Genomic DNA, 14,029 nt, shown 5'->3' on the forward strand with positions numbered 1-14,029 from the left:
AACAGTCAGCTTAAAACCTAAAGCTAGCACTGCAGGTTTAAGCACTTCAGTCCATCTTCACCAGCTCCACACATCACAACACTTTCATGCTTCCTGGAGCCCACTGATGCAGTTGCATGGTTGGTGTGCAGAGATGTCAGTGAGGACCACCTGGATGCTCGGGTGCGCACACTTTTAATGTTGACAAAGGACAACATTCAACTATACTAATTTTTATTTCTTTATTTTTTTGGCAGAATTCTTGTGCTCTTCTACCACCTTCTTTTCGTACTTAATAGCGCTTTGCCAGTTTTAACACTGCAAGAATAAAAGAAAATAATTACGGTGAACATTTGTAAGAGTTTTTAATGGCTCCAGGCTTTCACCTCTCATTTTCCTGTTATTTCTGCAAACGACCCCGGTAAAATGATGCAGACACTGCCTGGCAATCTAATACAAAGCACCTTGATGGATCCCAGCAAGCAGCAGCGCGCTTCCTGCAGTGAAGGCACACTAGGGGGACTAGTTGTCTGCGGTGGAAGAGCGCTGCTGCTAGTAGGCAGCGGGACCATCCCAAAAGCCTGCAATTAAATCATACGGGAAAACAAAACAAACCACCAACCCTGTATTTTTGTTTGTAGATTTTTTTATTTTTTTTTATTTTTTTGGCGGAGAGCATTTTTAGAAACGAGTTATTGCATGAGTTTCGTCTTTTAACTGAACGGCATTTGGGATCGCCTTGCGCATCAGCCTCCTCGCTTCCCCCGCCGGTGACGAGTCGCACGGCTGCCGAAGGGGAGCCCAGCAGGCGCACAGCCCGCACACCCGGGGCGCGGAGCCGGCGGCGGCAGCAGCGCCTGGCTCGGCAAGGCTTCGGGTGCCGGCTTCTCCGCGCTCACAGCCCAACTTCAACTGCGGCTTTTTTTCTTTCTTTCTTTCTTTTTTTTTTTTTCTTCGAGGCAACTTCAGACTTGCTGAGAGGAGCTTACTTTCGCCGAGGTGTTTTTAATGCAGTTTTTATAGCTTTCTTCTCTTTTTATCTGTAATGAGCTGTGTTGCGGTGCGTTTCACAGGGCTAACCACCGCGCCGGCCGCAGCTTTGTTATTCAGATCGCCGCTCTCTCACAGAGCCTTCCTCGCGCCCCTGAGCGCTCCCCCACGCCCCAAAACAGACCTAAAAGTGGGGTAGGAAAGGCGAGCTGCGCTTCTTTCCCGTCTTCTTCACCCCGGCCCCCCACCTCAGCGCACGGCCGCCGCTAGCGCCCGTCCCACCGCGCCGCCGCATTCCCCTTCGGCCGCTCCCTCCCCGCCGACTACAGCTCCCAGCAGCCTCTGGAAACGCGTGCCCGCCCCGCCCGGCCCTCGTTGTGCGAGAGGCTCCGGCCGAGTTTCGGGGCAGCCGCCGCTCGGGACGCCCGGGGGCGGGCGGAGCGGGGAGGTGCCGGCACCGCTGAGGGGTGGGGGCCGCGAGGAACGGGACGGATCCCTCCGGGACGGAGAAGAGGCGGCCCCACGGCGGGGCACGGGCGAGAGGCGGTGGCTCCCGCCCCGCCGAAGGAGGCGGCAGAGGGGCCGTTCCCCCCTCCTCCCGGCGCAGGGGGAGGAGAAGGAGGAGGAAGGCAGCGTCCCGCCAGGCAGCGGGGCCGAGGGGCGGGAGGGTCCCGGGGTGCGGGGCGGTGCCAGCCAGGCGGAGCGACGGCCGCAGCCTGCCCCGGGACGCCGGAGCTCGAGTTGCGGCGGAGGGGCGGCGGCCGCCCCAGTCGGCTCTCCCGATGCGTGTGTGAGACGGCCGGCGGCTGCGGGAGAAGGAGGAGGAGGAGAAGGAGGAGGAGAAGGAGGAAGGGGAGCCTCCCGCCCCGGCCCCGCTCGCCCTCCGCTCCGGCCGCTCGTTGTGCGTGAGACACAGACACATACAGCCCGCGCCCATCCCTCCTCCCGCCCCTTCCCTCGCCCCGCAGCCCCAGGAGGCCGAAGCGGGCGCGGTGCTGCCACCGCGTCTCGGGGCTCCCTCGGCCCGGCCCGGCCGCCGCCGCCGGAGGAGCAGGAGCGGGAGAAGGAGGAGGAGGACGAGGCGGGCGGCCCAGCCATGAGCGGCGGGGAGGTGGTCTGCTCGGGCTGGCTCCGAAAGTCCCCACCGGAGAAGAAGTTGAAGCGCTACGTGAGTGTCCCCTCTCCCTCGCGGCTCTCCCGCTCCCCCCGCCCGGCCCGGCCTCCGCCGCGCGGTTCCTCCCGCCGGGCCCGGACGGTGCGCCCTCCGCCCGGCAGCGTCCCGCCGCCGCCTTCCCGACCCCGCTTTCCTTTTCTTCTTTCTTTCTTTATCATTATTATTATTTTTCTCTCGGGTGTTTCTGCTTCGCTTCGATCGCTTTTCCGAGAGAAGAGCTTTTTCTCGGGAGCGAGAGGGGGGCGGAGTTTTTTTCCCTTCTTCCCTTTGGATCCGAGCTCCGTGTAGATATATTTTAAACGTAAACACTCGCCGGCCGCCGCCGCCGGTGCGGCTCGGGGACCGAGGCTGTTCGAGGAGCGGCGGAATGTCGCTCTCGGCCATGGGTGCCGCCGCCGGGATGCCCTGCGCGGAGCCCTCCCCGCCGCCGGGAGCCTTTGCCCTTGGGAGCGGAGCTCTGTAGATCGGGCGGGGGGATCCGAAGGGGGGGGGGGGAGGGGGGAAGGAGATTGCACGAAGCGTGTGCCTTTTTTTCTTTTCCTGTCTGCCCGCCGTTGCTCAGAAGTGAATGTTTGAGAGGAGCTGACGTTTAAGTTCGCAGGAAAATGGAGCGTTTGTGCTGAGAGGGCAGATTCGGTGACAGGGCAGCGGCCAGGCTGGGGCACGGGGTGCTGCCGGGCCGCTGTCGGGTCACGTAGGAGGTGCGGGTGATGCCAGGAGCCTCTGAGCCGAGCCCTTTCCCATTGGCACCGGCACAGCTCCACGGGATCTGTGTAATTGGTACGAAATGTTGGTTTTGTTTTTTTTTTTTTTCCTTCTCTCTCTATTAAAAAAAAATTTTTTTTTAATTGTTATTTTCCTAAAGCCTGTTAGGTGGGATTGAAATTGAAACGGCCCTTTGCGATTTTCAGTATTTTTGAAACAAGCTAAACATTGATCGGAGGATTCATGAGCGTGGAACCAAGTGTAACCACGCTGTTTTGCATCTGTTAGTGATTAACGATCGCTTCTTGAAAAAGAACTGTTGCTTTTGTGGACAGTTTTTTATATTCCAGGGAATTGGTGAAAAGGGACTCTTCAACACAGAGGAATAGTCCATTCACAGGTTCCCAATGGCAAAAATCCCACTAATCCAGAGGATGCAGGACCAGATCTGCAGACCGTGACCTGATGGGACGTGGGAGGGTTGTGCTTCCCTGGTGGATTGGACATGGGCTGCATTTTTGCCTCGTCCTCTGTGTGTGTGTGTGTGCGCTCAGTGGAAGCTGCTGTACCACTCTGTAGTGGTTGGGAAAACTGCATTTTGCTCAAGCTTGAGTTAATTTCCCACTCAAGCTCCAAATAATGTACAGTCTCATTAATTATGGAAGAAAGTGTAAGCAAATTTGCTGTCCAAAAATGATACCATAAATGAATTCCTGAAGACATAAGCTTTTTTCCCACGTAACTGTCCTTTCAATGTATTTCTCCTTCCATATTAGAATAACATCAGAACCTTTGAGGGAAAAACTGACTATACTTTTTGTCAGGTGGCACTCTGTCCTCACAAAGTAATTTATTTTCACTTGAAACAGGGATCTGCTTTTTGAGGATGCAGTGTATGAGTTGAGTGAGCGTATGGCAGGCTCACATCAGCAGGACTTGATTTAGCATCTGGATGCACTGGAGGCTCGAAGGTCATAAGTTGCACATTGTTGCCAACTGATTTCTGCTTGTACACTCCTGTGTAAGAGAAAGCGGCATTTGAAGTTGCTTGCCTGTGGTGCCTGATTAGTTGTAGGCTAAAGGTTCATTTTAAAGGTGCAAAAGTAATACCCATCTTTAAGCAAAACTGAGGTTGACAAATGTGAGTGAATTTTAAGTGAGAGTGCTTTGGCTCCTGCTCTCCGTAATTCTATGCTTGTGCTGGGACACAGAAAAGCTGTGTTTTTTTGAAGCCATATTTTATCCTGCTGATGTTTCAAGAGGCTGTACCAGAAGAAAAGATGGGAAAGTGATTTCAATAGGAAACTGTTCCTCTGCAACACATACTTTTCACATGTATATATGGAAAACTGTAACTTCACGCCCTATTAGTTTTAGCATGCGAGTGTTGGGGCAAATCCAGGTTACCATCTGTGAAGGGAGATAAAAAGTCTGAAATTTCAGTTAAATATGGCTTCGGTTCTTAGGAAGGGTGAAAAGGAGCACTTTGAAGCTAGTGCACAGACATATGTTTCGCAGGGACTGCAGTTTTTAGTTTGAAATAGTTGGATGCAGTATTAAAGCTTGTGATCATTTGAAGGCTAAAAAAAGAAAGGAAACGATCCTGCAGGTGGAAAAATCAGATTTACTCGGATGTATGACTTAATGCCATGCGTATCTTTCCCCCTCTTAAAAGGGGTCCTATTTTAATGTCACGTTTGTGAGTTCTGGGTACAGCAGTAACTTTCCAATAACCGTTGGCACCTGTTGTTGGCTCCCTGGAGCTGATGTGCGCAGCAGTTCATTTGCTGGAACAGGCTGGTGGTTTTCAGCTGCAGATTTTGGGGGAAAATAAAAGTAACTTGTGGTGTCAGCTGCAGCTCTGAGATGAAGATGCGGTTTTAGGAGAAAGGAAGGGAGAGGGAAGCGGGGCTATAATCTGCACAAGTCTCTGCAGCCTGGGCAGTGTCTGTGTGAGTTGCATTGAAGAACTTGTTTCTGCGCAAGGATACAGACCACTAAGTTTGGTGACTTCTGTTACATCCTGCATTGTTTCCTTTCCTGACTTCATCTGCTGCCTTCAGTTCTGGGAACTTTTTGACCAGCTGTCACCAATTTACACTTTTACTGTTCTGGTTCTCTTATTTTTCAAGATTAATTGGAAATCCCTTTTTTCCCCAGTCGGTGATAGCAAACCGTGGTTTCACAGGTCTGTTACATTGCAGGTCTGCTGTCTGTGTGCCCGTTCAAGTAACTCGTTCTTTGTGGCAACAGCATATAGAATCTGCCATTTTGTTAGGAAGCCACCAGATACTTCAACACAGCTGCTCTTGGTAAAGCTATGGAGAAAAACTGCAGTGAATGTTAGTAAGTCTTCTAAATTCTCTCGTAGGGCTGCTTTGCTTTCGTTTGGGTGGTGCCTGGGGCTCAGCAGGGTAACTGGATATGCTTCAAATCAAGGTTTTAGTGTTGGTGCTTCATTTGTACAATTGATTTGTAGAGTCTAGTGATGTGACGAGCAGGTGGTTCTGTGGTTTTCTTGTTATTTTTTAAAATGAATGTGGTAGAGCTGAAGCTGAACTTCTTTTTGCACTGGTTTGTATTTCTGAGTGAAAATATAATAATTCTTGATATTCTAGACTGGAATGAAAGGTAAAATTTCATCAGAACCATCTCACAGACTATATTGGAGGAAGAAAAAGCACTTCTTTGGGTTAGCTGGTAACCAAAAATGCGTTCGGCTATTTGACTTTATTATTATTAATCCCATTTTTAATTATTTAAAAATGAAGAGAGAAGAAGTGAGAAGTAAACTTGATTTCCCCAAGGCAATCAGGGAGTATGGATGTATTTCAGACGAGGCTGCATGGCATTCTACTTTTCATTCCAATGGTCGTAGTTACAGACAGCAACCAAAAAAGGGACAGTCTACTGAAGTAGCCACTGATGTTGTAAAGCCTTGTCTTAAACCAGTATAAGTATGGCAGTATTAAAAACTGAATATTTCGCTCTGGTCTTGTTTGGCTGTTACTCTTTGGCACTAATCATGTGGGTAGCTCCTCTCTCTTGGGTAATACTTAAATGTGCTAAGAGATGTAATGGCGTTAAGAAATGTTTTATTCAGCAGAACATTTGTAATCTGGTAGAAGCTGCAGTGCATGACAAAAGCCCTTTTTCTGGAAGGCACCTGTTTGCGTTCAAAACCTCTTGTGATCTTGTGTCAGTATAGTGAGCAAATCTAAGGAGCCAGTCAATTTACACACAATCATTTAAAAAAAAAAAAAAACAAAACCCAACAACAACACAACAAGATGAGCTGGTTTGACATCACAGTGCTGTCCCTGTAAAAGTGGGTGGGAAGAATCAAGGCAGATGGCTGTAACCAGGTAATGTGATGTGCCAACTTACTGTTCTCAACTTGGTTGTGCTTCGCTCCTCTAGGAGTTGCTGACGTTTTGCAGGAGTAAAGTGTAGAAGGGTTATGTTCTGAAAGGAAGCCTGTTCCTTCCCTTCTTCTACGCACTGCACAGGAACAGTATCGTGACATTTGATATTTTAAGACATCAGTTGGTAAACCCTAAACCACAAATTGGAAAGCAGAAGTAAACCGAGCGTTTGTTTTGCTAATAGAAGCAGGTTGTGTGTGCTGATGGAAGATGCTAAAACCATTTGGGGTGTAACTTTAGGGGTATGCTGACCTTTGCAGGCTTACACTTTGGGTGAAAACCTCGCTTTTGCAGCGTGCAACTCCATGTGCAAGCGTTTATCATTTCTACATGTTCTAAGAAAGACAAGTTACTCTGATTTTCATAGAATGTGTTGTACTGATATACACCGTGCATTTTGTTTCCAGCTTCTTGTGATGCTTCATAGAAGCTGATATTCTATGTATGCATAAAATCTTGCTGAACGCTGTTGAGCGCTGAGTTTAAGCCATTCATGCTTTCAAATCAAAGGAAATAATGAAATACTCCAAATTTAATTTGCAGTTAAGCACAGATAACCTTATTTTTTTGTGTTTTAGTCAATTGTAAGTCCAAACGTGAGGGAAAGCATCTATGTAAAATAAAGGTGAATTGAGTGCCTTGAGAAAAGGAGTGTTTTTATTGGCCGGTTCGGCTCTAAAAGGTCTAGACCCTAATTGTCAAAATGAACATCAATTTTGGAGCCCTCTGGAAGTGCTTTACTACTCCCAAATACTTGTACAGAAGTGTTATTTTTGGTTTTCATTCTTTGTTGGTACCGAACTGTCCCGTGTTTAGAAAGAAGAGAATGTTAGAAAATCATTTCCAGCGTCCTTGAAAAAAAATCTTAAAATCTTGGAATGATTGCTCACGTGCTTCTGGGATGTGATGTTAGTTTTTGTTGCTTGTTTTTTCAGTTGCCTTTTTTTTTGGCACGACTTGTGGATCAATGGCTTAGAATCAAATGTAATCTTGCAGATCTTTAGGACAATTCATTTCTCGTTCGATTTGGGCTTCTGGCTTTGAATGGAGTCTTGGTTTAGAAGTGGAAGGAGCATCAATGATTGAAGATGTAGTTTCAAGGAAGAGTAATTTCATTTACTGTAGGGGACTCTGGTTTGGATATGTAATGTTTCTTTAGTTTTGCTATTAGGTTCTTCTAGTCCAAAAAACAGACTTCACCAAATCGTACTGGGTAAAGTATTTTCTTAAATCAAGAAGAGAAGTACAGCTGATGGGATACAGGTTTTGTTTTTGCACAGAGCCGATGAAACAAAGGTACACCACTTTACCTTTCATCTGAACTTCTTCTGTAGTACTGCAATGACAAACATCTGGAGACTTTTTTTAAACTGACCTTAAAATTTTCCACGCTTCAGTGACTAATCATTTTATTGCCAATAGAAGCAATTTAATCTGTTGCAATTTAATTGCAGTATTTCACTAGGAGGGGAAGACCTTATGTCATGCAAATTACTTGAGCGAGGCAGACAGAAAGATCAGACAAAAAGGGATCATCTTGTCAAGGCAGGTATGTTGTAGACAGGTGAATATTGTTGGTTCAGTGTTATTTGCTCTTATTCTAGGGACTCTAGTGTGAAGTGGGATTCACATATGTAAAACCTACATGTTTTTAAGGCAGTACTACATTTCTCTTTTTGGGGAGTTGGGGAGCAGTTAAGTTATGCCGTCTCTGGAGCAAAAGGAAAGGACTGCTTATTTGCAATTCCTTCTTTGTCAGTTCTTTAAGAGGCTATTGCAGGGGTTTTGGTCTTTTTTATTTCCCTGCATTATTTACTTTGGAAAGTATTTGTATTCATACAAATAACATTCGGTTTATGGTAGTTGTATTTTCCGATGGCTTCTAAGAAAGTCTTGGTTTTGTGTTTGTGTTTGGTCTTGCTTCCAGCAGTTAACAGAAGTTTTTTTTTTTGTTTTTTTTTTTTTTGGAACATGCCACTTCACTTTCAGTTGTAAAAACAATCTTACATTGTAGGTGTTCAACTGTCTTAGCAATATCCACGAGGGAAATACACATATGGTGACTTTCACTGAGATGAAAGGGACTGATCTGACTGCTTAACTCCCTCTTTGTAACCAAAATAATTCTCTGTGTTCTGGCTCTGGCTGGGATGAAGTTCGCTTCCCCGGAGCTGCCCGTATGATACTGTGCTCTGCACCTGTAGCTACAACAAAGCTGATAGCACACTGATGTTCTCACTATTGCTGAGCTGTGCTGGCGTCTCAGTAGGGTTCTCTCTGAAGCCAGGAAGCCGGGGGTAGGCAAGAGTTGTGGCGGGGGCATAGCCAGGACAACTGACCTAAACCCACCAGAGGGTTATTGCACACCATGCAATGACATATTTCGGGAGGGAGGAGAGGGCTCATACTGAGAACTCTGTACTCACGATCAGCTGCTATGCTGTTTGAAATCTTGCTTTCCAATTCATGTCTGAAGGTCACTTGCTTCTGTGCAGCCTTTGCTTGTTGCAATTAAATTGATCTCGACCCTTGAGCCTTTATTTTCCCCATCACATTTTCTTCCTGCCATCTTCAGTTGAGGAGGAGGAGTGAGAGAGCAACGTGGTGAAGACTGTCCGCGTGAACCCACCACACTTCAAGGCAACATGCCTTGAAGAGGAGGTGCTACTGCTGGGATGCCCTGCTAAGTTAGTTTAGCGGTCTGCCACTTTTGTGCAGCTTATGTGTTCACACTGCATCAAGAACTTAAAAGGGTTTCGCTAGTATGGCACTTTATTAGCAGAATCATTTTAAAAAAAGATTCATTTCTGGGGGGCTGTGCTTTACGCTTCGTGGAAATTCTTGAAGAACAAACTTTGTCTTCTCTGCTTTTTATAAAGGAGCTCATTTTTGTCATCTCCCAAACACTGGCAAGCTTGAAATAGAAATCTTGGCGTCAGGATGTTTGCAGAGGAGGCCATGTGGCTTTCTGCAGGTAGAGGTGGGTGGGAATGGTGGTAGGTTATAGGGATGACCTTGTGTAGCAGGACACAAGCTATCTTTCTCTTCGCCTGTTCTGGACTCTTGAGTTTTCCAGCAGGCTAGATGATCACATGATGGTTGTTCTGCTCTTTTATAAGTGAAAACAACAACAGATAAAGCCTTTGTGGCAATGGAGATAGTGGCTGTCACAGACTAAATCTGCTTCCCCACCCACTTTCCAGCACAGCCAGCCTTGGGGCAGGGTGATGGCAGATCTGCTGCCTGTCTTCCTTCAGGGTAAGTCTGTCTCCACCCCAAAAGGAATGCGATGTGTTTCAGTGGTGCGGCAGGCACGTTTCTCTCCGCTGGGGTTACAGCTGCTTTTGGGCTTTTCAGTATTTTGGCCTCAAAAGAAAAGGGAAAAGAAAAACAACACAAAAATAGACAGACTTCAGTTTATTTTTCTGTGTTGTCTCGGGCTTGGGATTCAGAAGCAAAATAAACCTTGTGTAGGTGTTTATTGCCGAGAGGAGGAGTTCATGGGATTAGATTTGGGGTATGGAGTAAGAATACAGGAAGCTATTCAAATGCAGTTAATTCCTCTGCCTTCAAACAGACCTGTGATATGATCAACACACAAAAATTACAGTGCATTAGGAGGAATTATTAACAAGGTAGATATGCACATGTTACCAAATAAAAACAGATTTTTAATCCTGAGATTTTAAGTAGAATGATACCTCTCTATGTTTCTATACATATAAATGGATCAAGTGTGAAAGCAGTGTCAGTTTGTCATCTTTCCTTGTATGAAGAACTGCTCTGAGGCTTGTAACATGCTGGTCAAATGTTCCCATTCGTTCTTGATGCATGCTTTGTTTACAGTTTTCTGATGCTTACGTTCCTTTGCAGATTCTTAAGCTGGTTTAGGTGTAGTCGAAACGTTGGGCTTGGTTTTTGGGGGGGTGGTGCGGGAAGGGTTGACAGTTATGACGGGTTACTTTTTGGAATAGCTCAGTCTAGTATGCGAGCAGTAGTTAATATTGGTGAAGTCCAAAGTCCTTATACATGATCTGTCTAACAGTTATGATCAAAACAAACAACAAAGAAGAGGTATATACATTTTTGTGATCCTTGGAAGTGTGCTGAAATACTGGCAGCAAGTCTGCCCTTTCCCAAGAAGCGCTACTGAAAAAAAAAAAATGTAATAGGAAAGCCAGCAGGAGTAACTTGTCTGCTGCTTGCAGTGGATGTTGTATGGATTGATGTTGTGTACTTTTTGTCGAGGAACAGCAGAGGATGTTGAAGTACTTCGTGGACCTAGGAAATGCATTGGTGATTTGTCCTTAAGTAGTGAAAAGAAAAAAGAAGGGGAAGTGAGAGGTAGAGGGGAGGGTGATCAGCACAGCCTGAGTCTGAACAGGCTCACTTATCCCAGGACAGATTAGGCAGTGGAGTTCTGCCATGTGAGGCCTGAGTGAGGAATGCAGGAGATTCCAAGGGACTTGGATCGAAAGCGTCTCACAGCTGTACGAATGAACACATGGAGATTTTGGGCAGGACAGAAAGAGGCTTCCAAAATGTTGTGTTCTGACCGGTTCCATTGATTCACCTATGATCCAGTCTATTCCTACCTCTGCTGTTGTGCTGCAAGCATCAGAGATAGTTAACGGGCACGATTGAGACAGGCACTTATGCCTTCCTAGGAAGTAGGGATCTGTATGAACTTTATCTGAGATTTAAGCCACAGACTAATACAATGGTACCCCTTTTGAATGCTTCACTTGTCGCAGAATGCCACAGTTGTTCTTTTGTTTTTTTGGTTTTTTTTTTTTGCATGGTGCTTTTCATTAAAGAAATGTTTCTTTCTTTTAGTTATATAAGTAGAAATGTTCTTGTGATGACATTAGGTAAACTTTGTGTTTACTAAATCATTTTCTGTTGCTACAGATGATGACTTTAAAGGAAGAAGTGCAAGAGTAAGTATCAAGTATAACAGTGTCCTCCTGGTTCTTGCATATTCTGATGTCTTGTTACGTTCGGGTCTACGTGGTTGTTACTGAAAGTTTGTGTTATGCTGCATAGATAAGTTTTGTAGTTTAATGATTTGTTTGTTGCCCAATGTAAAGTAACATCCTTAAAGCTCAAGGCTGAGGTAATGTCACCTTCTGAGTTATCACCTATCTGGTAGTTGTCTTTGTGCATAATGGAAGTGAAATGCGTAAGCTTGTCAGCTCTGTGACAAGTAACTTAAACTATCATTTTACTGTTAAAGGTCTGTCAGCATATAGAACGCTTGCACAGATTCAAGAGCTGGTTATTACTGAGATGACACCTGGTTGGTTTGTTTGTTTTTCCTTTCTGGGGTTTTTGGAAGGAGAAGGGAGATTTTGGGGGCTGGGAGGGAAAGAGATACGAAGTAAAGAGTAGCATTCAAGTGACTCATCAGTGTAAATTGGGAAACTTAACCTTGGTTTCATCCCAGGGTAATTTGGTGCCAGGACAAGTAACTGCAGAGTTTTCTGCTATGGCGTGTACTTCTAATGCTAAGGTAATTGCCTCTTCATGGTCCTTTGCGTGTTTCTTGACCTGACAGTTCAGTTTATCTGAGAATTTCTATGGATCCAGGATCGGGGGGAAAAAAGGAAGTTTATTATCTGATTTGTGAGTAGTAGCAGGATTGTCTTTATATAATTCTAGAAATGAGACAGGACTTTACCTAAATTTCCTGGTGTCCTCGATGGCATTCTCATACTTGTAGTACAGCCACACCTGACAGATTCAGATGTTCTACTTGGCTGTTCTAGCATTGGAATGGACCCACTTCTAAATTGCAGTAACTGCATAATTAGAATTTTTGCTGAAGCATGTTCTGTTGGGAGTCAATCGAAAGCACTGTGAAGGGGAGGTGCCAAGTCATTAGCAACACAGATGAGGTGCCCACTCACTTCCAACAACTGCTGGCAAGGCAGAAGCGTTCCCGTCATGGAGCTTCTGCTCTCTGTTTATGGGAAGAGGTTTTCCTGTTGGTCTTTAACTGGCGTTGGACAGGGCTGAAACGTGTTCCTGCCTCCCTTAGGTGGCTGAAAAATAACCTTTTCCCTCACTTTCCGTTGCTTAATTCCCATTTCAGGTGGCTGCCTTCTCTTCCCTATGTTGCTCTTGTTGCTTCCCCATTCTGGGCAGTGCAGTACGGACGGAGGAGATGGCAGAGACCTTTTCTGGTGAACTGCTTCACTGGTGGCTTCTGGTACTTCAGAGTGCCCTGTGGCAGTGGAATGAAGCCAAGTGTCCCAGCTGCTACTGAACTCGTAATGAGGTTGTGTTAGAGAGGAGAAAACATCAGCCTCCTGGTGGTTTGAAACCTTTGCTGCTGGTAGCTGCTGATAAGAGGGGAAGGGATTGAGATTTCAGAGGTAAACGCTGTAACTGCTTATATGGAATAGGGAACAAAGAAGACCATGATCTGTCCTTTCCAGCTGAGTGTCCGAGCTGGACAGATGTTTCTTACTCAGTGCTAAGGAGGAAAGTCCCTGGCCAGCAGCTCTAGGATAAGGGTTGAAAGGTGAAGAAGTCCTATGTGGGCCTCCTGCTGCTTCAGCCCTGCACAAGTGGGAGAAAAGATCCAAAACTTGTCTCCTGTGTTCTTTCCTCCTCCTTCCTCTTGTTGCAATTACTTGGTGTTTATTTTCCTACTTTTAAATTGCATAATTCAGTCCATCCTGTCACTTCCTAATGTCTGAATCATAGGTAGCTCTTCCTGCCTGCAGTAAACAAACATTTTGCTACTGGCACCTCTCCTGAAGTTGAAATTGTATTTGTGGGGAGGAGGGAGGGGGAATATCCCTCTGTCAGCTGCTTGGGAAGCTAATTGTCTTGTGTGCAGATAGGAAAAACAAAGACATCAGCTGGTAATGGAAATGGAAGCGTGTGGATACAGCGTATCCAATTTTGTGTACTGATGTCCCCCTTCTGTTGGTCGGGGCGAGAATGGTAGCAGACAATAAAAACAGAGTATAAGCAGTAACATGCTTCTGAATTTATTAAACGTGGCTACTCTTAAGCTGCCTCATATCTCTCTGCTGTTACCTCTTCTCTCTTTTCTTGAAGCTTGCATGTATGTGCACTGCTGAGGTGCTTGGTGCCTGCCATGTAACCAGTCACTTTGGATAGGCGCTGCCTTGTCTAATGATGGGACCTTCCTCCTTTCTGAACGCTCTCATGGTAGGGCAAGAAGGTGGCACAGAGTACTGTGAGACATGTGGGCTGCCTCTACCCATCTGCTGGACCTCTTAGCCCATGTCTGTGAAAGCTGTTAAGCATGCTAACTTTGCTTTTCCTGTTATTCCTGTTAATTTTAATCTGTAAAAACCTTAATTTTATTTTCATTTTTAAATCGAATGTCAGTCCAGAGTGATGCGTGGAGGATAAAGCTGATATCTTTGCGGGCCTCTCACCCCCCTTCTCTCTCATTTATTGCCTTTTGCTCTGCTGGGCTGTACTTTAAGAGGAAGGTATCATTGAGTCTTCATAGATCAGTACAGTGTGCTGAATGGTACAGCTCCCTACACTGCAACTGCACGTGGAATTCGTAGTTTACTGTTTTAAGTCCACCTGAGATAGCAGAGGAAAGATCCACTAGCTGTTCTGGCAGCTTTATGTTGGTACCTTCCTATCCATCTCTACATTGTCACTTCCCTGTCTGATTCCCCTGCTGTCATGGGAAGAAGCTGAGAATAAGTCAACTGTATTAAGGATAGACTAGGTGAGGTAAGAACACTCTGAATATTACACT

General features: G+C 45.9%; 1 protein-coding gene across 2 annotated transcripts in view; it reads left to right on the forward strand.

The window, feature by feature from the left end:
• Window positions 1-2,065: 2,065 nt before the first annotated feature.
• The window catches only part of GAB1 (GRB2 associated binding protein 1), a gene marked incomplete at both ends in the record, with an annotated part of 95,153 nt that continues 83,189 nt past the window's right edge, over window positions 2,066-14,029 (forward strand). For both annotated transcript variants that reach the window (XM_079534387.1, XM_079534388.1), the window contains one exon: window positions 2,066-2,137. In XM_079534387.1, the coding sequence (XP_079390513.1) occupies window positions 2,066-2,137 (72 nt within the window). The remainder of the gene's footprint in view (window positions 2,138-14,029) is intronic.

This window comes from Tetrao urogallus (genome assembly GCF_951394365.1).
Source record: "Tetrao urogallus genome assembly, chromosome: 4".
In the NCBI taxonomy this organism is placed as follows: domain Eukaryota; kingdom Metazoa; phylum Chordata; class Aves; order Galliformes; family Phasianidae; genus Tetrao; species Tetrao urogallus.